We start from the raw sequence: 22045 nt of genomic DNA on the forward strand, positions 1-22045 counted from the left end.
ACTTCTTGCTATATGCAATAGATATGAATTCCCTGAGTTACAGAAGTCTCCAGGGATGCTGAGGGGCCTCTGTCAGACACCAGTCTCAGCCTTATGAAGGGATGTAGCACATGAATGAATGCAGTTTTTTGTTGTCAGCTGCCAGTTCCGAGACCACCATCATCAACTTTTAGCTTTTGGTCAGATGAAGGACACAGGTATTCCTTGTTCTCCAACTTGCCAAGAAATTCGGCCCACATGCATCAGGCCAGCTGTTTCCCCTTCACTTCCATGTCCCTGCCACAACCCAAAGAAGCCAGAGAGAAGGGACACCACCAGGCCCATCAGGCCAAGACCAGGTGGGAGGCTGAGATGCTCTGTCCTAAAAACCTGAAGGACTACTAAGGGAAGAGAATGAGACCCCTGATGGAGATAACCACCAGAAGGAAAGCTCAAAATGGAGAATATTGAGATCCAGGTCTTTGAATAACATGCCCAGAGTCACATGGTTAGCAACAGAGCTGGAACTAGAGGCCAGGTCTCTGTTTATCAGTGTTGTCTTTCCACCCCTTCACAACACCAAGAACCAAACCTGCTGGAGGGTGAGCAGGCAAGAGGGTGCTTGTTTAAGGAGAACAGGGCTCTTTTCCACTTTGAGAATCACTGTAGTTCCAGGGTAGGGTCCACAGCAAAATGCCATCAGGTTGCTTCCTATAAAAAAAGCCTTTCATTTCTAGTGTAGGGAATTCCTCTTCTCAGAAAACTCAGGCCAGAGATGCTGAAATACAATCAGGAAATAGGGTGCTTACCTGACCCAGCGTGTCACGCCAAGGGACAGCAGTGGGAGGGCTTCCCTGAAACTACACTACTGGACCCTACAGTATTCATAGAAAAGAATCTTTCCATCATTGCAGAAATAAAGCATCCTAGCAAAATAATCTGCCTACTTCTTGGTAGGGGTTGAGACAGAGGAAAGCAGACTGAAAGTTCTTGAAATATTTAAGATACAGGATTGTAGCCACTATAAGAAAGGTTTCTGAGTGCAGGGCATTATACAGAAATTATTTCAGAGAACTTGAAGGATTTGGCTTTATTCATTGCGGTTTGACACTGGGATGAGTACATTTCTTACTTAAAGGGAAATAGCTTTCTCTTTCAGAGAAGAATTCTCAAAGGTATGTATAAAGCAGTATCCCTGCAAGTACTGTACTTCTTATTTTTCCTTAACACATAGGGTATTTGAGAGAAGAGACTGAAAGAGCACTGCCTTCGGCCCAGTGACCATTCTTTGAGCTGTTTTCTCTTTCCCCATCTCAGGGAAGAGTGGAGTTTTGTGGTGATGGCAGTCATCTCCTTCACATCTGCTCCAGATCAGAAACTCACCACAGCTATTAATCTGCTGATGTGAGCACACAGTACTATCTTCATCTTCCAACCCCGCATAAAAATGTCACAACTTTAGTCAGAAAACCAGAGAGAAGCAAAAGGCAGGGTGTATGGAGATCTACATTTACCCTAATATCACCTCCAGTAGTGCTTCTCAAACTTTAAAGTGTGTGGGAATCACTGAAGGAACTTTTGAAAACGCAGAATCTAGTTCAGCACATCTGGGGTGGGGAGGCTGAGATTCTGCATTTCTAACAACCCCCAAAGTAAGGCCGATGCTGATCCTCAGACCATGCTAATAAGGACGTGTTTGGCCTTTCTGACTGCTAGACGATGGCCACAAACTTTAGTGAGACAGATATATAAAAGAGATAGATCTATATCTATCTATACACACATACAAACACACACCCCTCACTTCTTCTAAAATACAACAATCAGAATTGAGAATTTCCACCCAGCTCAATGATTTGCCAAGTTGGCTACCCATTGGAATTACTGAAAACCTTTCAAAAAATACTGATGATTGGGCCCCATCTTGTCCCCAGAGCTGTTGCTATAATTGGTCTGCGTCAACCTACCCATCAACCTAGGAAATTTAAATGCACCCTGAGGGGTGGGGTTTTTGTTTTTGTTTTTTTTGTTTGTTTTTTTTTTGAGACAGGGTCTCACTCTGTTGCCCAGGCTGGAGTGCAGTGGTGCAATTACAGCTCACTCAGCCTCAACCTCATGGCTTCAAGCAATCCCCGCATCTCAGCCTCCTGAGTAGCTGGAACTACAGGCACACAACACCATGTCCAGCACTTTTTTTTTTTTTTTTTTTTTTTTTGGAGAGATGAGGTTTCACTATGTTGCCCAGGCTGGTTTTGAACTCCTGCGCTCAAGCAATCTGCCCAACTCTGCCTCCCAAAGTGCTGGGATTACAAGCGTGAATCACTGTGCCTGGCTGCACCCTGGGGGTTTCTGACGTGCAGCCAAGGTGGAGAACTCCTGATCTAAACAAATAGGGTGATGCACTGTACGCTCTCATTTACAGGTTAGCTATCATCCTACTATCTTTTCTCACATCACAGCACTAATCTTAAAATAGCCAACTAGCTTTTACATTTAAATGTGCAGCAAACCAGTCATCTTTGTAAAAAGCAAAGTGTTATTCTTCCTCGAACTTTCAAAACATGCTGTATATAAGTTTTTCTCAGTGGCATGGCAAATTTATTAAACATTTTCCTCCACACTGTTCACATCACTCAGTTTTATTTAATTTATAAAATTACTACAATATTTTCAACAAGCAGAATTTTATGACAAAATATAGAGTATACACCTTTTGGAATTTGGAAAAGAAAAAAATATTCACAAAATAAGTATACATATATTTTTAAATGAAGTTTATTTTCCCCTGGGTATAGAAATCCTATTCTGAAACTTTTTCAAATTAAAGTGTTTAGTTATACCAATTAAAATCTGTACCTGCTATTAGGTTTCTAAGTTAATTTAGAGACTAGCTTTTTAAAACAATTCCATTATTTCCAATTTCTTAACTTCTCAAGTTACAAGTTTTTCACTTAAATACCCATAACTACTGTTGCAAGAATTTTATGTATATATATGTATGTACGTATATATATGTATGTGTATATACACATATATAAGCTATATATACATCTTATAACTAGCTACAAAAAAGACATTTAAAAGGCCAAAAAAAATTCATGTGCTTATGTTTCTAATAATATTTAAACACACAAAGAAAAGGCTATTTTAATAGCAATCATGCTACTTTCTAATGCTTGCTTATTTATGTTTAGGTTAAAACAATAGTTGGGGTGCAAATGTGGAAGATAAATACTATTCAACTAGTTAACTGAAAAAAGTGAAAATTTTGGAAAGTCAATTATAATTAAGATAGTGTATCTGAGCTATTAAATAAAGCAGTGAGTTTTAAATTCACTCAAAAATTAGAAAGCAAAAAAATTACAAAAAAAAATTAGAAAGCAAAGATAAATACTAGCAACATAGCACTTAGTGAGTGGTCAATGAATATTAACTGAAGAAATTTTTTTAAAGAGGTAAATAAATGTATAAACAATCCTAAATTAAATGGTTAACAGCCCCTCTGAACTCTCCACCATTCCCAAGTGATTATTTTCTTTTCTGAAATAATATACCTAATATAGAAATAGTAACAAGGCCATTTTGGGGAACTCTATAATGATCTATCAAAACTGAAGGAAAAGATAAAGTGAATAAAATTTTTAAAAAGGTAGAACGAGAAAAGTTCATATGACTTTTTTTGGCTAATTATAGATAATATTGGAAAGCTCTTAGAAATTTACTAACATTCAACCATGATTTCCATAAAAGCTCTTCAGGGCAGGTAGAAAGCACATGCTGAGAAACTGTACAGAATTCTGAAAACCAGAGGGCAAGAAAACTCACACAGTGAGTCTTTCATTTTCTCTAGAGCAAGACACTAATGGACTTGAACTATTATAACATCATCTAAGACTATATCCACTGCCATCACACTCCCCCAAAAGAAAAAAAAAACCGGCAGGAGTCAAATCACCAAAAGTGGTAAATCCCAACATACAGTAGAGGAAGCCATATGCTACAAAAAAAAAAAAAAAAAGAACGTTATAAGACCAAAAATTGGTAAGTCATCGGTACATGGCTTCCTCACTCCAGTCACCTTCAAGGACCCTGTGTGAACATGGCCTGATTCACAAAAGCAGGAAAGAAAAGTTGCAATCTGTGCCTTTCCCCTCAAAGGTCATGGCCTATATTAACCAAATATCGCAAGGAGAAAGAAGGGCAACTCATCTCTGTAAGGAGGTTTGCCACTAAAGCAAAACCACAAATGAATTCAAACTCTTCTCTCCAGTGATGACTAAGGGTGATCAAAACACAAAAGGTGACTAAGGTAAAGCACTGATATGCTATTGAATTTCACTTACCTAAACTAGTACTTCTTAAAAAAAAAAAAAGAGTATTGGCACTTTTTTTTTTCCTGAGCACCATGTGACAAGGGTCTTTGAATTCATGAAGGCACTACTAATAAGTGAAGAATACACATTACTTATACATACATATGCCTAAATAAAGACATGACAGGCTATGTTTGTTCCCATTTTAAAGTATATGTACGAACTTAAACTTCATCCTAGTTGGATAGTGAAAACAGAAAACAGGGAATCATTTTAAGTTGTTCAGCTTTGCTTATTGTGAGTAGCAAAGTTATGCCAAGTTAGAATACACCCACTTCCCTATATTCTCGATGACAGTTACTCCTGCCACCATTCCCCATACCCTCTTAGTAAGCCCATGCAGACATCATTAATCAAGTAGGTAGGTCATTCTCTGCTAATCCTAGCTGCAAAATCAAAGTCTTAAAATTAGCCACAACATCAGAGATGACACAGGAGTTTAAAAAAAAAAAAGCAGTTTGCTATCCATGGTCATTATGGTAAACCACAGTAAGTGTGTGTACTTATCGCTACACACCCTTCTCTAGCCAACTACTGCAAAACAAGAAAAAAAAAATGAATAATAAGCTAAATGAGAGTTGTGTTCTAAAGCCTCCCCAAGATGAGGCACCATTGCAAGAGGCTATGGACAATCACCTGAGGATGCCAATTCTGAAAGCGTGCTGAATCACTTGGATAACCCAGCAACCCCTAGTGACCACAAATACCACTGGAAAAGGCATAAATAGAAATGTTCTAATACTTAAAAGATATTCATTTTATGCTCATTTACCATATAAATTTGTCAAATGAAGACTTTTAATTACATGGACATGTATATATTATCTGACAAAAATCTGGGTGGTTAACCCTTACTATCTGTAGGCCATACTTTTGATTGCTGTCAAACAAAAAAACCCCCACAACTCTCTATTTTGACCAAGTAGTGGTAACTTCTACAGCAAATTTGTCTCATCTTTTATAGACAAACTTTTAAAATCAATTGGAAAACTAAAATGATTCCAAGTTGCATTGTCCACAACTAAGAAACTGTGCATACAGATGCATGCACAGATACAGATACAGGCACACACACTCTCACACTCATGCATACACAATTAAAGAAAACCACTAGACACTCTAGGACTGTCTTTTGAAAGAAAATGGCCCCAGCTAGCCAGAAAAAAGCAATCCACAGTTTCTTGCACAGAGGAATTAAAAAGAAAACGCCTGTCCAGCCAACAATGATAGGAGTCAGAATTGTTGAACTGTCACACACAAAAAAAATACTCAAGTAAAGGTCATAAAGCCAGCTCCTTTTCTGGTATCAGATGCATCATAAAAATGTGCCACTGGGGCCAGGATCCCAGCACCTTGGAAGGCCAAGGCAGGCAGATCACGAGGCCAGGTGTTCAAGACCAGCCTGACCAACAGGGTAAAACCCCGTCTCTACCAAAAATACAAAAATTAGCCAGGCGTGGTGATGAGCACCTGTAATCCCAGCTACTCAGGAGGCTGAGGCAGGAGAATCACTTGAACCTGGAAGGCAAAGGTTGCAGTGAGCCGAGATCGCACCATTGCACTCCAGCCTGGGCAACATGGCGAGACTCTGTCTCAAAAAAAAAAAAAAAAAAAAAGGCCCCTTTTTTTTTAACCACCCTGCTATGGATGAGCTAATCCAAACTATTGGAATGAACATCTATATACAAGTCAATACACAGGAAAAAGGTCTGGAAGAATATATACTAGAAAAGAATGGTTACCTCTAGGGGATGGAGTGTCAAGGTGAATTTTGGTTTATTCATATTTTCTAAATGATTGTTTAGTAACTCAGGTATTGCTTTCAAAAAGTAAGAGGAAGGGTAGGAAATACCCTGTTCTCTCAGAATTTTAAGTCCAGAGTGCTGGGAGAAAAGGATGGCAGCACTGAGTGGGACTGAAAAGTTTTCCTAGAACATCTCCTTTCATTACATGACTCACCATTGTTCACTCCTAAAATGCTTCATCGCATCCAAAAGGACTTCTGCCTACTAATACCAGAAAAGGCTGGGAAAGAAGAGTGTAGTTATAGCTCCTGATGGCTGATTCTATTCTCTCTCCTTTGTTCCTAACTGTCCCCATGCTGCCAGATCTAGCAATATACTTTATATTGAGATTTAAGTGGGTAAAAGTCTTTGTGCCAAACTTGCAAAAGCACAGATTATCAACAGCACCATCCTCCCACCTTGTCAGAGTAAAACTGAAGAAGGAATTCATTATAGTCATACATTTCACTCATCTTTAATACTCTGAATATATTACCCATGGAAACAACCCCTCATTTATGTCAAAAAATTGCTTAATGCATTAATATTCCTTTACATTAATTTATTTGGTTGATCTACACTAACTAAGCAAAACTGAATCCACCCTGTCATATATTCTAAGTTTTGTGGATACATTCTGAATTACTTATTCAACAACTAATGCTAGTCCAAAAAAATCAAGAAGCAAGTGAATTTAAATACTAAATAAAGAGATAACTTAAAGGCCTAATGTTTCAGGATACAATAAGATATTCATCATTCTAATCAATCTCATGAGTTAATCCTGGTGCCGTGCATCTTGGCTGCACTGGTAGTCCTGTACTTCTGCATCTCTGTTATAAGGCTAACATGAGGTAAAGCACCTGGCCCACAGTAAATGCTCTAAAATGTTTTATTACCAAAGAGACCAACAAAAAACTTTTTGGGGGAACAGGAACATATTATGGGACAGAAAGGACAAATTCTATCCTATGAAAATATGCTAGATTAGTTATTGCATTTGGAGGAGAAGCAGCATAAGGACGCCAAAGATGGAGAGGTCAGGTCAGGCGCAGTGGCTCACACCTGTAATCCCAGCACTTTGGGAGGCTGAGGCAGGAAGATCTCCTGAACTCAGGAGTTCAAGACCATCCTGGCCAACATGGTGAAACTCCTTCTCTAAAAATACAAAAAATCAGCTGGGCATGGTGGTGTGTGCCTAAAGTCCCAGCTATTTGGGATGCTGAGGCACGAGAATTGCTTGAGCCCCGGAGGCGGAGGTTGCAGTGAGCCAAGATCGTGTCACTGTACTCCAACTTAGGCTGCAGAGTGAGACTCTGTCAAAAAAAAAAAAAAAAAAAAAAAGGAGAGGTCAAAGTTCCAGAGACGGGATATCAAAACAGATAATAAGGGATAATAAGCGGACCCAATAAAGATAATAACGGTCACATCAGGGAAAGAAGAAAATGCCAGCATCAAGCTAATAGCAGGCAGTGGTTTCTTTAGCCACTTTTACTTTATTTACAGCCATTTGCCACACCCACGGGACTCTACTTTAATGAAAGTTAATACAAATGTCCTTACAAATAAAAATCTCCCTTCTTCAAGTATGCAGCTCTATAGCCGTAGAAAGAGTAGTATGATCACCTACTCCCACTTCACCTCTAGAAGAGAATCTTGTTATCATACCTCTCTGAATCCAGACACAAAAAAGATACTTAAAATATCTCAAAGATATTTAAAAACCTAGACTCAGAGTAGCTTCTACCTAGAACACAATTATTTTGTTTTCAAACATTAACCTATAAAAAACAATCTGAAGCAGACCATTAAAATAATTGAATATAGTATTTGAATAAATGTTCCCCAAAACACTTTAATTAGAAAATAGATTAAAATTTTACCTATGAAATAAATGCAGGCATTTTGCTTATGTAAGTCCACAACATTTTCTGAAAGGTGTACAACTATTTATAAGAGATTATGGACACAGTGATGGGAATTTACTATAAAGAATGAAAATTTATTTTTTCACAGTTTTGGAGGTTGAGAAATCCAAGATAAGGCACTGGCACGTTAGGGCTCAGTCTCTCTGCTTCCAACACTATGTAGAACACTACATCCTTTGGAAGGGAGAGACATTTGGCAGAAGAGCAGGAGAGTGTTCACCCACTCCCACAAGCCCTTTACACGGCAGCATTAATCCATTCATGAGAGTGGTGCCCACATGACCTAAACACCTCCTGGTAGGCCCCACCTCCCAACACTGTTGCATTGGGGATGAAGGGAATCTACTATTTCTGTACTCCATATATTAAGAGTATTACATCTACTGGCAGTAGGTAAGGCATAACAAACATCATCTGCATTATCTCCTATACTTCATATTTATATGATAAAAACAAAATATAATACCAATAAATCTTAAAAGCACATCAAAATTGTTATACTCTTTTAAAACTTTTAAAGTAACTATTACTGATTAGATTTCTTAAGGCTTGAATGTTTCTCAGAAAGATAACACCTAATACTTGAAAATTTCATATGAAGTCTATTTAAATGCAGGGTCTGCTGGGCACGGTGGCTCACACCTGTAATCCCAACACTTTGGGAGGCCAAGGCAGGTAGATCACCTAAGGTCAGGAATTCAAGACCAGCCTGACTAATATGATGAAACCCCATCTCTACTAAAAATACAAAAATTAGCTAGGCGTGGTGGCGTGCACCTGTAGACCTAGCCTGTAGCCTAGGAGGGTGAGACAAGATAATTGCTTGAACCCAGGAGGTGGAAGTTGCAGTGAGCCGAGATCACGCCACTGCACTCCAGCCTGGGTGACAGAGTGAGACTGTTCAAAAAAAAAATGTAGGGTCAACATTATCAAACACTAGATTTTCCCATATATTAATAATTCTTCCTATGGTGAAACATTTTCACTCAAGAATAAACAGGTTACTGAATTGAGAGAGATAGCAGAGTGCCGTGGCTCATGCCTGTAATCCCAGAACTTTGAAAAGTCAAGGCAGGCAGATCCCTTAAGCCCAGGAGTTTGAGACCAGCCTGGACAGCACGGCAAAACCCTGCTGCTACAAAAAAAAAAAATACAAAAATTAGCCAGGAGTGGTGGTGCATGCCTGTAGTCCTAGTTATTCAGGAGGCTGAAGTAAGAGGATTGTTTAAGCCTGGGAGGTCGAGACTGCAGTGAGCTGAGATCACGCCACTATACTCCAGCCTGGGTGAAAGAGTGAGACTCTGTCTCAGAAAAAAAAAAATGTGATAGTAGTAATAATAATGATAGCAAACAATATTAATAGCTAACACTTACTCAATACACTACGTGCCTGGCACTTTTCTAACTGCTTTTTATGAATTGATTCTTCTGATCCTCACAACCCTATGAGGTAGGTAGTACAGTAAAACCATACGAATTAAAAATCAGTAGAATGAATTATAAATTAATACTAAAGAATTTTTATTTTCTATACACTATTAGAATTTAAATCTAGACTCCAGTGAAACATACAAACCAACCACATGAATTTATTTCCTCTACCTCCAAACCACCAAAAAGACATTAAAGGAATATAAATGGTATTAAACCATAAAGAGAACAGACTACAAAGCCATGAGATTTTAACAAAGTTTATACAGATAAAAACCAGGAGGAAGTGTGATACCTAACCTAGCACAGTGGAGGAAGTTAAAGCCTAAGTACCCAAAAGGGAGAAATCAAAAAACACACCCCACCAAACCTCTACTAAGTTCAGGAATTGGAAGCACTAGGTATTGTAGAAGATGAGAGTGAGGTATAGGGCTGAAATCAGGACTAGAAGTCTGTATAAAGAGCAACTGGAACCCAGGTCCTCTCCCTGACTCTCCACAGCCAGCCTACCTGCCACCCTCAACCTCCACTGACAGGAAAAACTGAACCTGAGGGTCAGCAGCCAGAGGAGGATTTGCAGGGTCGGGCCGAATGGGTCTGAGAGAGGCTGAAGATAGAGGAATTAAGCAAAAGTCATCATACAAAACTCAGCTGTCCTTTTCTTACCCTACTACCAGGACCCAGTTTATAGAGAAACTGGCCCCAAAGAGAAGACCTCCACTGAAATAGGGGACCTCAACAGAAAAGGCCAAAAACTCTCTACCTCATGGCCCTTTAGACAACTTATAAACCCTGCCCACACATAAAGACCTATGACATTAGCTTTTTAATACATGACTAATATGAATAGATGATCTCTAAGAAAGGCTTCAGAATCAAAGAGCCCAAAACAAAGAGAAAACAGAAACATGGTGGGGGAGGAGGAGAACCATTCAAGAAACAGGAAAGATGTAAGAAAAAAATCTTAATTTTATCCTCAGGGAGATATGGGGAAACATTTAATCTATAAAATAAAAATAGGTTTTTATGAAATGAAACAGAAAAAAAGACCGCTTAGAAATTAAAATACATATAAAGAAAATTCAACAGAAGAGCTGGAGGATAACAAAGAACAAAGATAATATAACTTAAGGAACAACTAGAGAGAAAAAGCTTTTTTAATTTAGAGGAGGTCCAACATTCAAATAACAGAAATTCTAGAAAGAGAGAACAAACAAAATGGAAGAGAGAAAATTGTCAAAAAGATAATATACACACACACACACACACAAACCCAAAACTGAAGCAGACAAATCTCTAAATTGAAAGATTCCACCAAGTGCCCATCAAGATGAATGAATCAAGATCCACATATCATTATGAAACATCAGCAGTAATGAGAAGTTCCTAAAAGCTTGCAGAGTGTAAAAACAGATCCCACGGAAAGGAACAGTATCAGAATTCTCACAGAAAAATTAAATGCCTTAAGACAATGAAGTGTTGCCTTTAAAATTCTGAGGGAATGTTATTTTCCAGACTCCAAACTACCAATCAAGAATAGAGACATTTTCAGACCTGTAAAGCCTTAAAATCCTTACTTTCTATGCACCTTTTCTTGGGAAGTTACTGGTGGAGGAGCTTTGCCAAAAAAAAAAAAAAAAAAAAAAGAAAAAAAGGCAGAAAATCTAAAAAAAAAAAAAAAAAAGGAAAAAAGGCAGTAAATCTAGAAAGAAGTCACAAGATCCACAATGGAAGATCTAATGTGAGACTAAAAAACAAAGGGACTTTCAGAATGACAGCTGAACCATGGAACAGGCCTGGAGGGCAGCAGTACAAATGGCAGAAGATGAAGGACTGTGGAAGAAATGTCCCTAAAGGATGAAAAAATATTTTTTAGAACTTTTTTAAATAAAGGGAATTGATAGATTATCTGATATTTTTCAGCATTTAAGTCTTTTGGATAGTCATTGTGACGGGTACATTAAAACTAAGCAAATTTGAAAATCAGGCAATACCAACCCCAGAAAAAATAACATTCTAGTAAAAAGGAAATAATGATAGTTAATCATGTGGTACATCAGTGAACTACATTTATGTCTATCTATTTAACAAAAAGTTTGTGTTAACAAGAAGTTGTGTGAATATAAATCTATTTTGGGTGGGGGAAGAAAAATGGGGAGGTGGAGATTTTAAGTTAAGTAAATCCTGTCTACCATAAAAGGCATTAGAGAAACTGTTTCTGAAATTGGTAAATCAAGAAAAAGTGGTATAACATTTTCAAACAGGAAGGAAAATACTAACACAAACCACTAAGAGTTCCAAGTGTTTGTCTTTGGAATGCTAAATTGGGGAAGAGAGAACTAAACTTTTTCACTATAAACCTTTTAGTTCTATTTGATTTTTTCAAACTATGTACATTAATTAGTTCAATAAAAAGAAAGCTAAAATAGAAAAAAAAATAGAATTTCAAGTTAAGAATTCAACATGAATTCAAAGAGAGGATTGAGGAGACAGAAAGACATGAACAAGAAGGCCTATCTACCAGCTACCTACCATTCATTTACCCGCCAGGGTTATTAAAAGAGAGACCTCCTCAAAGGAGCTCCTGCAGCCTCATCTGGCTTTCTTTCAGGCCAGGACACTCCCTCTGCACCAAGTAGCCAGAGCAAGGCTCAAAGTACAGACCTAGAGGTGCCTCATTAAATAAAAGAACTAGCAGAATCCAAATTAATGGTATTATCATGTATATGAAATTAGTCTAAACAGCAGTCTGGTATTAACATATTACAAGGACATATTTCCTGAGATCTTGTTATGATTTTTAAATTTCTAAGTGTAATAATACATGCTGAAAAACTACAATTCAAGGTCAAAGGTCAAAGGTTCCAGGGCATCCGTGGAAATAAAGATACTCTATCTCCTGCCTTGGAATTTAAGTTTAAGCAATAGCATCCATTTCTGGACTCTTCCTGACTGAAGATCATGCCATAATCCCGTATGATGTAAGAAAATTCAAATTCAGCTCATTTATAAAAGAATTGTATCAAACTCCCTTTAGTCATGGAGGCCTGTGATTCCCAAAGAATAGTGAGCAAGCACTTGAAATGAAAAATAAGCACTGCTTTTGCTTAGAAGATCACTGATACGCTGCCAAAAGAACCTCCAAATTTCTCAATAACTTTTCATGTTTTTCAATAACCCCATGAGCTAGACAAAGCAAAAAAGGGACTACTGATAACTAATAATAACCAATAATTTTTCTATAAAGTATAGGACAACTTGACAAGCTAAAATTCTTACAGAATTGTTATTTGGTTCATCTTTTTCTTCAAGTTCAAAAAAGGCACACTGGAAAATAAAGGACTCCTCAAAATGCAAGGTTCCCTTAAGCTTTATAGGTTTCTTCACGCTACTAATTCACTGATCAAAACCTGGATATAATTCAAGATATATTTATACTCCCACACAAAAAAAAATGATTTCACAGATGTTTTTGGTTCCTAACAATAACAACAAAAAGTGGCTCCAACTCATAACAAAAGACATACTTAGAGATACCGCAAACTTGTTCAAGGACCTGTTTCAAGGGGGAAAAAATGATACAAACCAGAAATAATTGCATTGTATTTTTAAAATATTTACAGAAAACTCTTCACGAACCCATCTTTTTGGATAAAGCAATAGAAAATGGCTGTAGGCCGGGCGCGGTGGCTCAAGCCTGTAATCCCAGCACTTTGGGAGGCCGAGATGGGCGGATCACGAGGTCAGGAGATCGAGACCATCCTGGCTAACATGGTGAAACCCCGTCTCTACTAAAAAAATACAAAAAAAATTAGCCGGGTGAGATGGCGGGCGCCTGTAGTCCCAGCTACTTGGGAGGCTGAGGCGAGAGAATGGCGTAAACCTGGGAGGCAGAGCTTGCAGTGAGCTGAGATCCGGCCACTGCACTCCAGCCTGGGTGACAGAGCGGGACTCGGTCTAAAAAAAAAAAAAAAAAAGAAAATGGCTGTGACTGTGACTGTTTTCTATAAGTTCAAAAGCTTGTTATGGTGTTTTCATTATAAACCTATTACTTCAAAAAAACTCACTACCAGAAAAATCTCCCAATCAATAGCACCCTGACCTTCATGGTCTTAACACTGTGCAAGTTCTTACTACAAAATAAAAAAAATAAAAAATAATTTAAAAAAACTTGATTACCTGCTCAACATTATAACTTACTACATTATCAAACTTTTTTTTTCAAATTAGACATATGAAGTACAACTCACGAGCAGGAAAAGACTCCACTGAATATAAAGTAGTCTGATGACCTGTGTGCTATTTAAAATTACAAATACTTTAAGTAGCAAAGAGTTTACCCAAACACATATTAATGTATAGACTGTTTATGTCCATTTTAAACTTAAGATGGAAGGCCTATAATTACAGTTTTTTTAATAAATACCAAATATTATTTTAAAATATCCCATATAAACTTACAAGAGGAATTGAAATAAAATGAAATAGGCCACACCATTCTAAGCTCACAGGCAACAAAAACTAAAAGCAATCATTTGTGTCTTCACCAGCAGGCCTAAATATATAAACTCATTATTAGTGCCTAATAAAGATTAGACAGAATATCAATGAATGTAAAAAATACAATGTATTATATGATGTGTTTGAATGCAAAAACCACACATTTATTAAACATATGATTAACTTAAAAACAACACACCAGTTTGTTTTAAAGTGCTCCTTCACCAAAACCTTAAAAAAAACTATCAACCCAAAGTGAGTTCAAAACAACAGATTACAAGGCAAATGACAATAGGTATAGACAGGCACTACCAAAAAATGCTATTTGTTCTTTAATTAAATAATGCCATTCTCAAGTGATATACAGCAGTCATCTTGACAGAATTCCTTTTTGTATAAATATTCATAAATAAAAATGTCTCTAGACATTGGAAAGAGCTGCAAACAATACTTTACAACAGCAGCTTAATGTCTATTTTAGGAAAAAAAAAAGCACTAAAATCCTCTTCCATTGAAAGTTGTTTATTTCTCTGGTGTAAGTGAGCAAAGTCACTATAGCATTAAAATCTCTTTTCTAGAACAATGTAAAGAACAACGTATACACATCTTAAATTTGGTAGGTCACAAAAGTTAGAATGCAATCATCTTTTGAGGCAACAAGAAAATAAATAAAAATTAAACACTTTAACCCAACATTTGGAATGACAAATCAGTAGTGTCAACTTCACATATGAAGGACAATACAGTCTGGTTAAAGATGCTCAATATGTCATGGTAATTGGGCTAAAGATACTTAAAATATTGTGTTTCCTTTTTGATTAAAGGAATATAATACAATCACCATCAAGCTGCTATCATAACTCATTTTTAGCTGTGGTAAAGTGACCATTTGGTCCATGGCACAAGTTACATATATCACACTTCTGTCAAACTGAAACCTTATAAGATTTCATGTTTATAAGCTACAATACACCCTGACCAAGCTGTCAGTCCTCTCACAGTTTTTTAGAAAAATATCTACATTTGTCCTTATGGATGTCAAAATGTTACACCATCATTTGTTTAAAAAATAAAAATAAAAAAAAAAAAAAAGATGCACATTCATACTGTGAGTTATTAGGAAAATACTCTTGCAAACAAACTATATAAAGATAAAATACACTTCAAAAGTATGTGGTTTGTTTTCTTGTCTGTTTTACAATATTCTATAAAGTGCAGAGTCCTAAGGGAAAAAACTAGTCCCTATAACAATAGTTTAATTACAGCAGCTTTTGCATAGCAATACTTAGAGGAAGTTGGACACTTCAGTTTCTTCAGGAAGAGAAGGATGGAAGAGTATCTTCCGATTCAGATTTTTTTTTGGCCATAAGTCTGCTTTCTTCAGGAATGGTTGCTGATGCCAAATCTCCATTAAGTGTATTTTTTGAACAGTGAACAGGTCCTATGAAGACATTGGTAAAAACGTTAAACATCCTGTCAATATTAACTCCAGTCCTCCGTGAAAGAACATTTTAAATTTCCTATTCAGGGACATGAAATTCCTTTAGCTTCCTGCTAATTTTTTATTTCCTTGTTTGTTTCATACAGGAAAACTTAACTTTTAGAGTAGAGTATCAACAGTCACAAAGAAAAACATCAGAATTCATGGGATAAATGACGAAACTGCCTGAAGTAGAGATTTTTGTTTTGTTCATTGCTAGAATCATGATTGGCACATAACAAGCAGTCAATAAATATCTGCTGAATTGAATTTAATCTTTATTAATTAAATATTGCTCTTTCAGCCTATTTTAATGCTGTTAATATCCTCCTTGTTCCTAGGCAAACAAACCAAGACCCATAAAAGGATACATGCCTTACCCAACATCACACAATTGGTAACAGAACGAGGACTAAATTCAGGTATTCCTCTTTTCATTCTAAGACTTTCTGAGCAAAGCTGACAAGATACTTCACACTGAAAGATCCCATTTCTCCATTTGTAATGTAGCTCACAGAACTATCACTGCAGCTCCATGTTAACACAGCTGACTACACTGGCATAGTCCTGTTCTAAGGCAGTTGTACTTTTATACACATTGTTTGAGTTTACCATCATCATTTATTACTTTCATACTTTTTGAAAAAGCTTGTTTAAGAAAATAGAAGCAGTTGCATCTCACAAGAAGAATATTTTTGAGTAACAACTTTCAACCAAAACTGCCAACTGCAAAATATATACTTTCTAGAAGGAGCACTAATTCAATCTTTGCTTTGTCAGCTAATTGAAACACTAAACTAGTATAAACAGGAAAAACTCTAAGGATAAAATTTCTGACCTAGTCTATACTTGCTAATAGTTCTAGAGAAGTGAACTATATGTATGCATGTATATATGTGTGTGTGTGACTAGTTTTGTTACAGTCCATAACAGTTAAACTGGGGGATGCTAAATACAATGAGCATGTACACCTAGATCTTTTGAAAATTGTTTTCAAATATTCAGGACTAGGGTAATGAGAAGAAAAGAATTCTAAAGAAAAATGGATGGCTTTAAAAAAATTATTTTAGTAATCACAAATGATCCTCTTAAAAAAAAAAAAAGATGTCACACTTAAAGAAAAGCACAAGGTAGCATATAGAACTCCTTCATGAACTCTGGATTAAGAGTCATGTGTAAAAAGCATAAAGAATAAAGAGAATCAGAATCTATCTTACCTGCCTCAGATAACACTTTTTTCACATACTCAACCTCTTTAACCCTCCTTCTCTCCTCCTCTTCTCTTCCAGGTCTTGCTTGATTGGCCCAAGAAAGTTTCTTTCTCCCTTCCCCTTCCCGGTTTCCTTCCTTCATTTCTCTACCCATATCTCAATTTAAATTCAAAATGTTAATGAGCATAGAATAGTGCCATATATTAATAAATAGATGATTAGTTCAGTAAAAAAAAAAGTGAGCATTAAAAAAAAAAAAAAAAGATGCTCTCACTCCTAAAACTCCAAAATGACCAGCAATCCTTTTTAAAATTGCCATGTGTGTGAACTAAACCTGTTTAACTTTCTGGTTACATAAAACAACTCCAGCTTAATCAATGTTTTCAATACACTCAAATGCTAGAAATACACCATTATTTTGTCCCATTTCAGCCATACTATGAATTCACTGGGTTCTTCTAGGCTATTCAAAGAGCTAACCACCACTTATCATGTCATTTCCACATGAAAAATAAGATCTGTTTTCCAAACAACTGGCTTACAAATGAACTACTGGAACACAACTTGTTCCTTAATTGGAAATTGTACATAATTTCTATCCCACATGCTTCCTGAGAAATAGTAAAGACTTGGAGAGTAGAAGTCTATTTATAGAGATGTAATAATAGGACTATATTTGCGTTCACTGCAAATCATGGTCACTACTATCTTACTAGATATTCTGACACACATTCAAAGCTTCTTCTCTGAAGAGAAAAATTTTAAAATTTTAACATAAATTACAAAACCTTTCCCAAAAACATTCAATCACAGTATGCTGCCTCTTTAGTAAGAAAAAGGTCAGGAATGAATGCTACTATAATTCACCATGACTACCAGACAAAATTCTTTTCCTTAGCCATTTCAAGGTATTTTAGTAAAGTAACAATGCTGACTTTTATATGAACTTGGAACTTGCCTTTATTTTCCCCTAGAATCCTGCTAACAATTCATGCCTTCTTCCAAAATGTTTTTTAAGTGCAAGTATAGTGGTGGTAAAAGATCATGATATTCTATAAATATATATCTAAGATACAATATTTACAAAGCAATCCTCAGCACTCCTTAGTTAATAACTCCTTAGTTAATAACAAACCTGTTTGTAAGAGGATATATGAGTTTTCATTGATTGAGCGCTGTTTGCTTACCTCTGAATGAAGGAATCAATCAAAGAAACAAAGTACAATGTTCAATGTCAGTATACTTCATTTCCAGAAACTACAGAGCCCCACAGTAATTTTGCTGAATATGCCAAAGAAAGAGAAAGAACCTATGTCACTTACTATCTGGGTCTTCAAGAGGAATATCATTATAAGAATCTGTATCTGAGTAGGTTCTTCGGCGTCGCTGGGAGAGTCGGTGAAGTGTAGATACTGGTTCTTTTATAGAGTGGCTACTCCTGCAAATTAAATAAAAAGCATTACATTGTAAGGCCTTACATAAATAAAAACACCCTCAACTGGAATTTTAAATGACTTCTCTTTAAGTGAAAAAAGAATTATTTTTATGCTCAACGTCCCATGTTAGCAACATTCTACTCAGAAGTCAAAAACAAGTGAACCCATTTAGATGACAGCTGATAACCTGGAGAATATGGCTTCTGAGCTGAACTAAAAGGAAGGGGGGTATAATGAAGAAGTAGTGACTTCTATAGGGGAGACTCCAGAGAGCAGACATTATCAGTCGGTTTACAAATGTTTGAAAACTAAAAGTCATAGGTTTCATGAGTGCATGTATTTCAAGTTAATCCATATCTGATCAAAACCAGCAGACTGAAAGAAATGGGCAAGGAGTTCACAGAGCTAGAGGTAGACTCGCTCACAACAGCAAGAGAAGATAAAGATGGCAAAAAGGGGCCTAGAAATACTTTTTTAAAAATCTGTCTCAAAAAATTAAACAGAGAAGTAATCACCACCACCTAATAGCACCTCCGCTACTATTTTTGTAACAGCCCAACATTACTGTACTTAATGACAACCTTGATTCATCAGGAAACAAATAAGATTTTAAAACTATGATGTTATAAAGTAGAAAGGATAGAAAACTTTCTTTCATAAAAATAAAAGTTGATTAAGCTTCCATTTTTCTGGAAAATTCAGTTGGTGGGACTCTTGATTCCCTGACAAGGTTGGGCATATACATCATTGGACTCCTCTGAGTATTTGACGGTTTAATCAAAGATTATATAATCATCAGGGTAAAAAATTAAAACATGACAAAACAATAAGGGCCCAGCATTTAACAGTGCAAATATAGAGAAATAAATGCTAATGTCACTAAAATTACATCACTTTCCAAAGAACCAAATAAGACAACCATAGCAACTTAAAGGACTATTACCTAACAAAATAATAGTTTAACAACTTAGTATTTTGAGATCTATCCAGAAGGTAAAATTTTTTAATGTATTGATATGAATAGGTACTTTAAAATATCAAGTGGTTTTCTCTTTTCAGCAAGATCTTTTTCTCTTAATGAAATAACAGCTCAGCATGAATGGATGATGCTATAAACAGCTGAGGTAAAATGAGCCCCAGCTGTGGAGTCTTAATACATCAAAAATGTACTTCTGTCTAACCATAACTTGATATACAGTCATGCGTCTCTTAATGACAAGGATGCATTCTGAGAAATGTATCACTAGGTGATTCTGTCACTGTGCAAACATCACAGAGTGTGCTTACACAAAGCTAGCTAGTATAGCCTACTACACATGTAGGCAATGTGGTATAGCCTATTATTCCTAGGCTACAAACTTGTACTGCATGTTACTGTACTGAATGCTGTGGGTGACTGTAACACAATGGTACATGTGTATCTAAACATACCTAAACATGGAAAAAGTACAGTAAAAATATGGTATTATAATCTTATGAGGCCACTGTCACATATGCAGTCTATCATTGATGGAAAAGTCATTCTTCAATATATGACTGTATTTCAAACATCTAAAAAAGGTAAAATGGCTGGCAAGGTGCTTACCTTGCTGGTTAATTAATTCATTTTTTTCTTTACGACTACCTACTGAGGCCAGGCCCTTATACTAAATACTAGGAGATAAATACTGAGAGATAAAATGCTGGTTTCAGAATCAGACCTAACCCATACAGAGTTTACATTCCATACCACTTGTTAAAGGCCCAGAGAACTTCCCTGGATGGGTACAGTTTGAGAGAACTTAGTCAAAAGAAAAGGTTCTTTTACCTCTCTGAACTGCAAGAACCAGGGTGGCTGACAGAACGCTTCATCTAGAAATTTTGAAAAACAAAAAAAAAATTACCATAATCCACATGTCAAGTAGAATCATGCAGCTCTAATTTACTATTATCATAATAAATATAAATTTACTCAGAGAAAAAGATACTGGGAAAACAAAATTTATCTTTCACAGACTCGAGTAACATAATTAGCACAACATCAAGCTTTCTCTCTAATAACCGTTAACTGGAATCTTTTCAACACACACCAAAACATGCTGGATTCTTTTTTCAAAAGTAAAAACCAAATTTTATACATAATACATATATATGCATGTGTACACAAATATAAAAAACAGGGTATATAACTATAAATAGGATATAAATGTGATAAAAAGGAGTATCTAGCAAGCCAGAAAATATTCTAATAAATATCTCTTTTTAAAGGGAAGTAGTAGAAGAGTCAGGTAGCAAAGCTTCTCTGTACCATTAATTATTTAGGTAGCTGATATACAAATGTTCTGAAGTGTGGTTTTCATGGAAAACAGCATTAATAATTTAAGACTTTAAAGAACTCAGAAGAGCCCTAAGTCTCAATGGATTTCCAAAACATATATTAAAAAAAATAAAAAATACCTAATTAAGCAGAGCATTTAAAAAATATGATAAATACTAAACATAATTTGGAAGATCCAACTACTCCATCAAAATATGAAGGGAGGCAGTCAAGTAAAATTGATTATTTCAAAGTTTAACACGGTAGCAGAAAAACAAAGATTATACTAAAAGTTTAGGGTGACTGCTTTTGTATACATGAGCCCAAGAGTCTAACAAGCCCAGGTATAACATTTATGTTATATAAATGCCTTCTATATTTGGAACATGAGCCACTAGTTGCTCTGAGAAATACCAGTTGAAATGATAAGAGATATGACCCACCCAGTCTGTAGTCTGGGAACATCTGATAAGATTGACATTAAGATGCAAATGGACATTAATATCTCCTTTAACAGAAATTACTTCCTTTAGGCTTACTAACCCAAGGACATCCCCACTATAATAATCACTCAGTCTGTAGGTCCAATGACAGTTGTCTGAACTTTTATGATGACTTGAAAAAAAGTTAAATGCAAGTTTACTCTAAGATGGATTCATTGAGATTAACTATATAAAGCGCTCATAAAGATCAGATTAAATTGTTTTGGAATACTCAAATTTTAGCTTTATTTTCATATAAATAAATGTAAGTTTTCATATAAATAAATAAATAATGTTCTTAAAAAAAAAAACATGAAGACTATCTGACCTTACTTTCCATGCTATTTGTCTCTAGAACTATTACATAAGCCACAATTCTTGCTCTTTTTATCAGGTAAAATGGCATAGCTAGCAAAATAAGCAGCTTCTAATCTAATATTTCCTAAATTAATGTATTAGATTTACTGTAATTTTCTATTGAAGGTTTTAGCTTTAAAAGACAATTATTTTAGTTTCTTATATGTAAAATACACATATGACTACTCTGGACTAGAGAGCATTTGTAACATAAGGGATTTCCTGAGAAGTTCAATGTAGAAGCAAGGCAACTCTGAGGTTTTACTGCATTTGACTCTAAAAAGTACAGCTGTTAAAAAAAAAAGTGTACCCTTTGCATATCAACCTCAGGAACACAGCACTATACATCCATCTCAAAAGACTGGTTTATTTGTTCACATATACATGTTAATTAACAGTTTATAGCATATCTACAATTGTCCTAAAAAGCAACATTGTCAAACTATGTTTTACTCAACACCACAGTCCTGTAAAATGGTATTAAAAAATACATAAAATGGGTCAGGCGCAGTGGCTCACGCCTGTAATCCCAACACTTTGGGAGACTGAGACGGGCAGATTATGAGGTCAGGAGATCCAGACCATCCTGGCTAACATGGTGAAACCCTGTCTCTACTAAAAATACAAAAAATTAGCCAGGCGTGGTGGAGGGCGCCTGTGGTCCCAGCTGCTCAGGAGGCTGAGGCAGGAGAATGGTATGAACCCGGGAGGCAGAGCCTGCAGTGAGCCCAGATTGCGCCACTGCACTCCTGCCTGGGTGACAGAGCGAGACTCCATCACAAAAAAAA

The 22045-nt window shown here is 36.2% G+C and overlaps 1 protein-coding gene across 1 annotated transcript in view; it reads right to left on the bottom strand.

Annotated features, from left to right (window-relative positions):
* Positions 1-14103: 14103 nt before the first annotated feature.
* Positions 14104-22045, bottom strand: part of PLEKHA3 (pleckstrin homology domain containing A3) — a 25561-nt gene continuing 17619 nt past the window's right edge. Inside the window, exons 6-8 of the mRNA XM_017868278.1 lie at positions 19930-19973; positions 18009-18124; positions 14104-15436 (exon numbers count right to left, since the gene is read on the bottom strand). Coding sequence (XP_017723767.1) covers positions 15309-15436; positions 18009-18124; positions 19930-19973 — 288 coding nt within the window. The 3' untranslated portion in view covers positions 14104-15308. The remainder of the gene's footprint in view (positions 15437-18008; positions 18125-19929; positions 19974-22045) is intronic.

The sequence above is a fragment of the Rhinopithecus bieti genome, unplaced genomic scaffold (genome assembly GCF_001698545.2).
Source record: "Rhinopithecus bieti isolate Rb0 unplaced genomic scaffold, ASM169854v2 scaffold_3062, whole genome shotgun sequence".
NCBI lineage: Eukaryota > Metazoa > Chordata > Mammalia > Primates > Cercopithecidae > Rhinopithecus > Rhinopithecus bieti.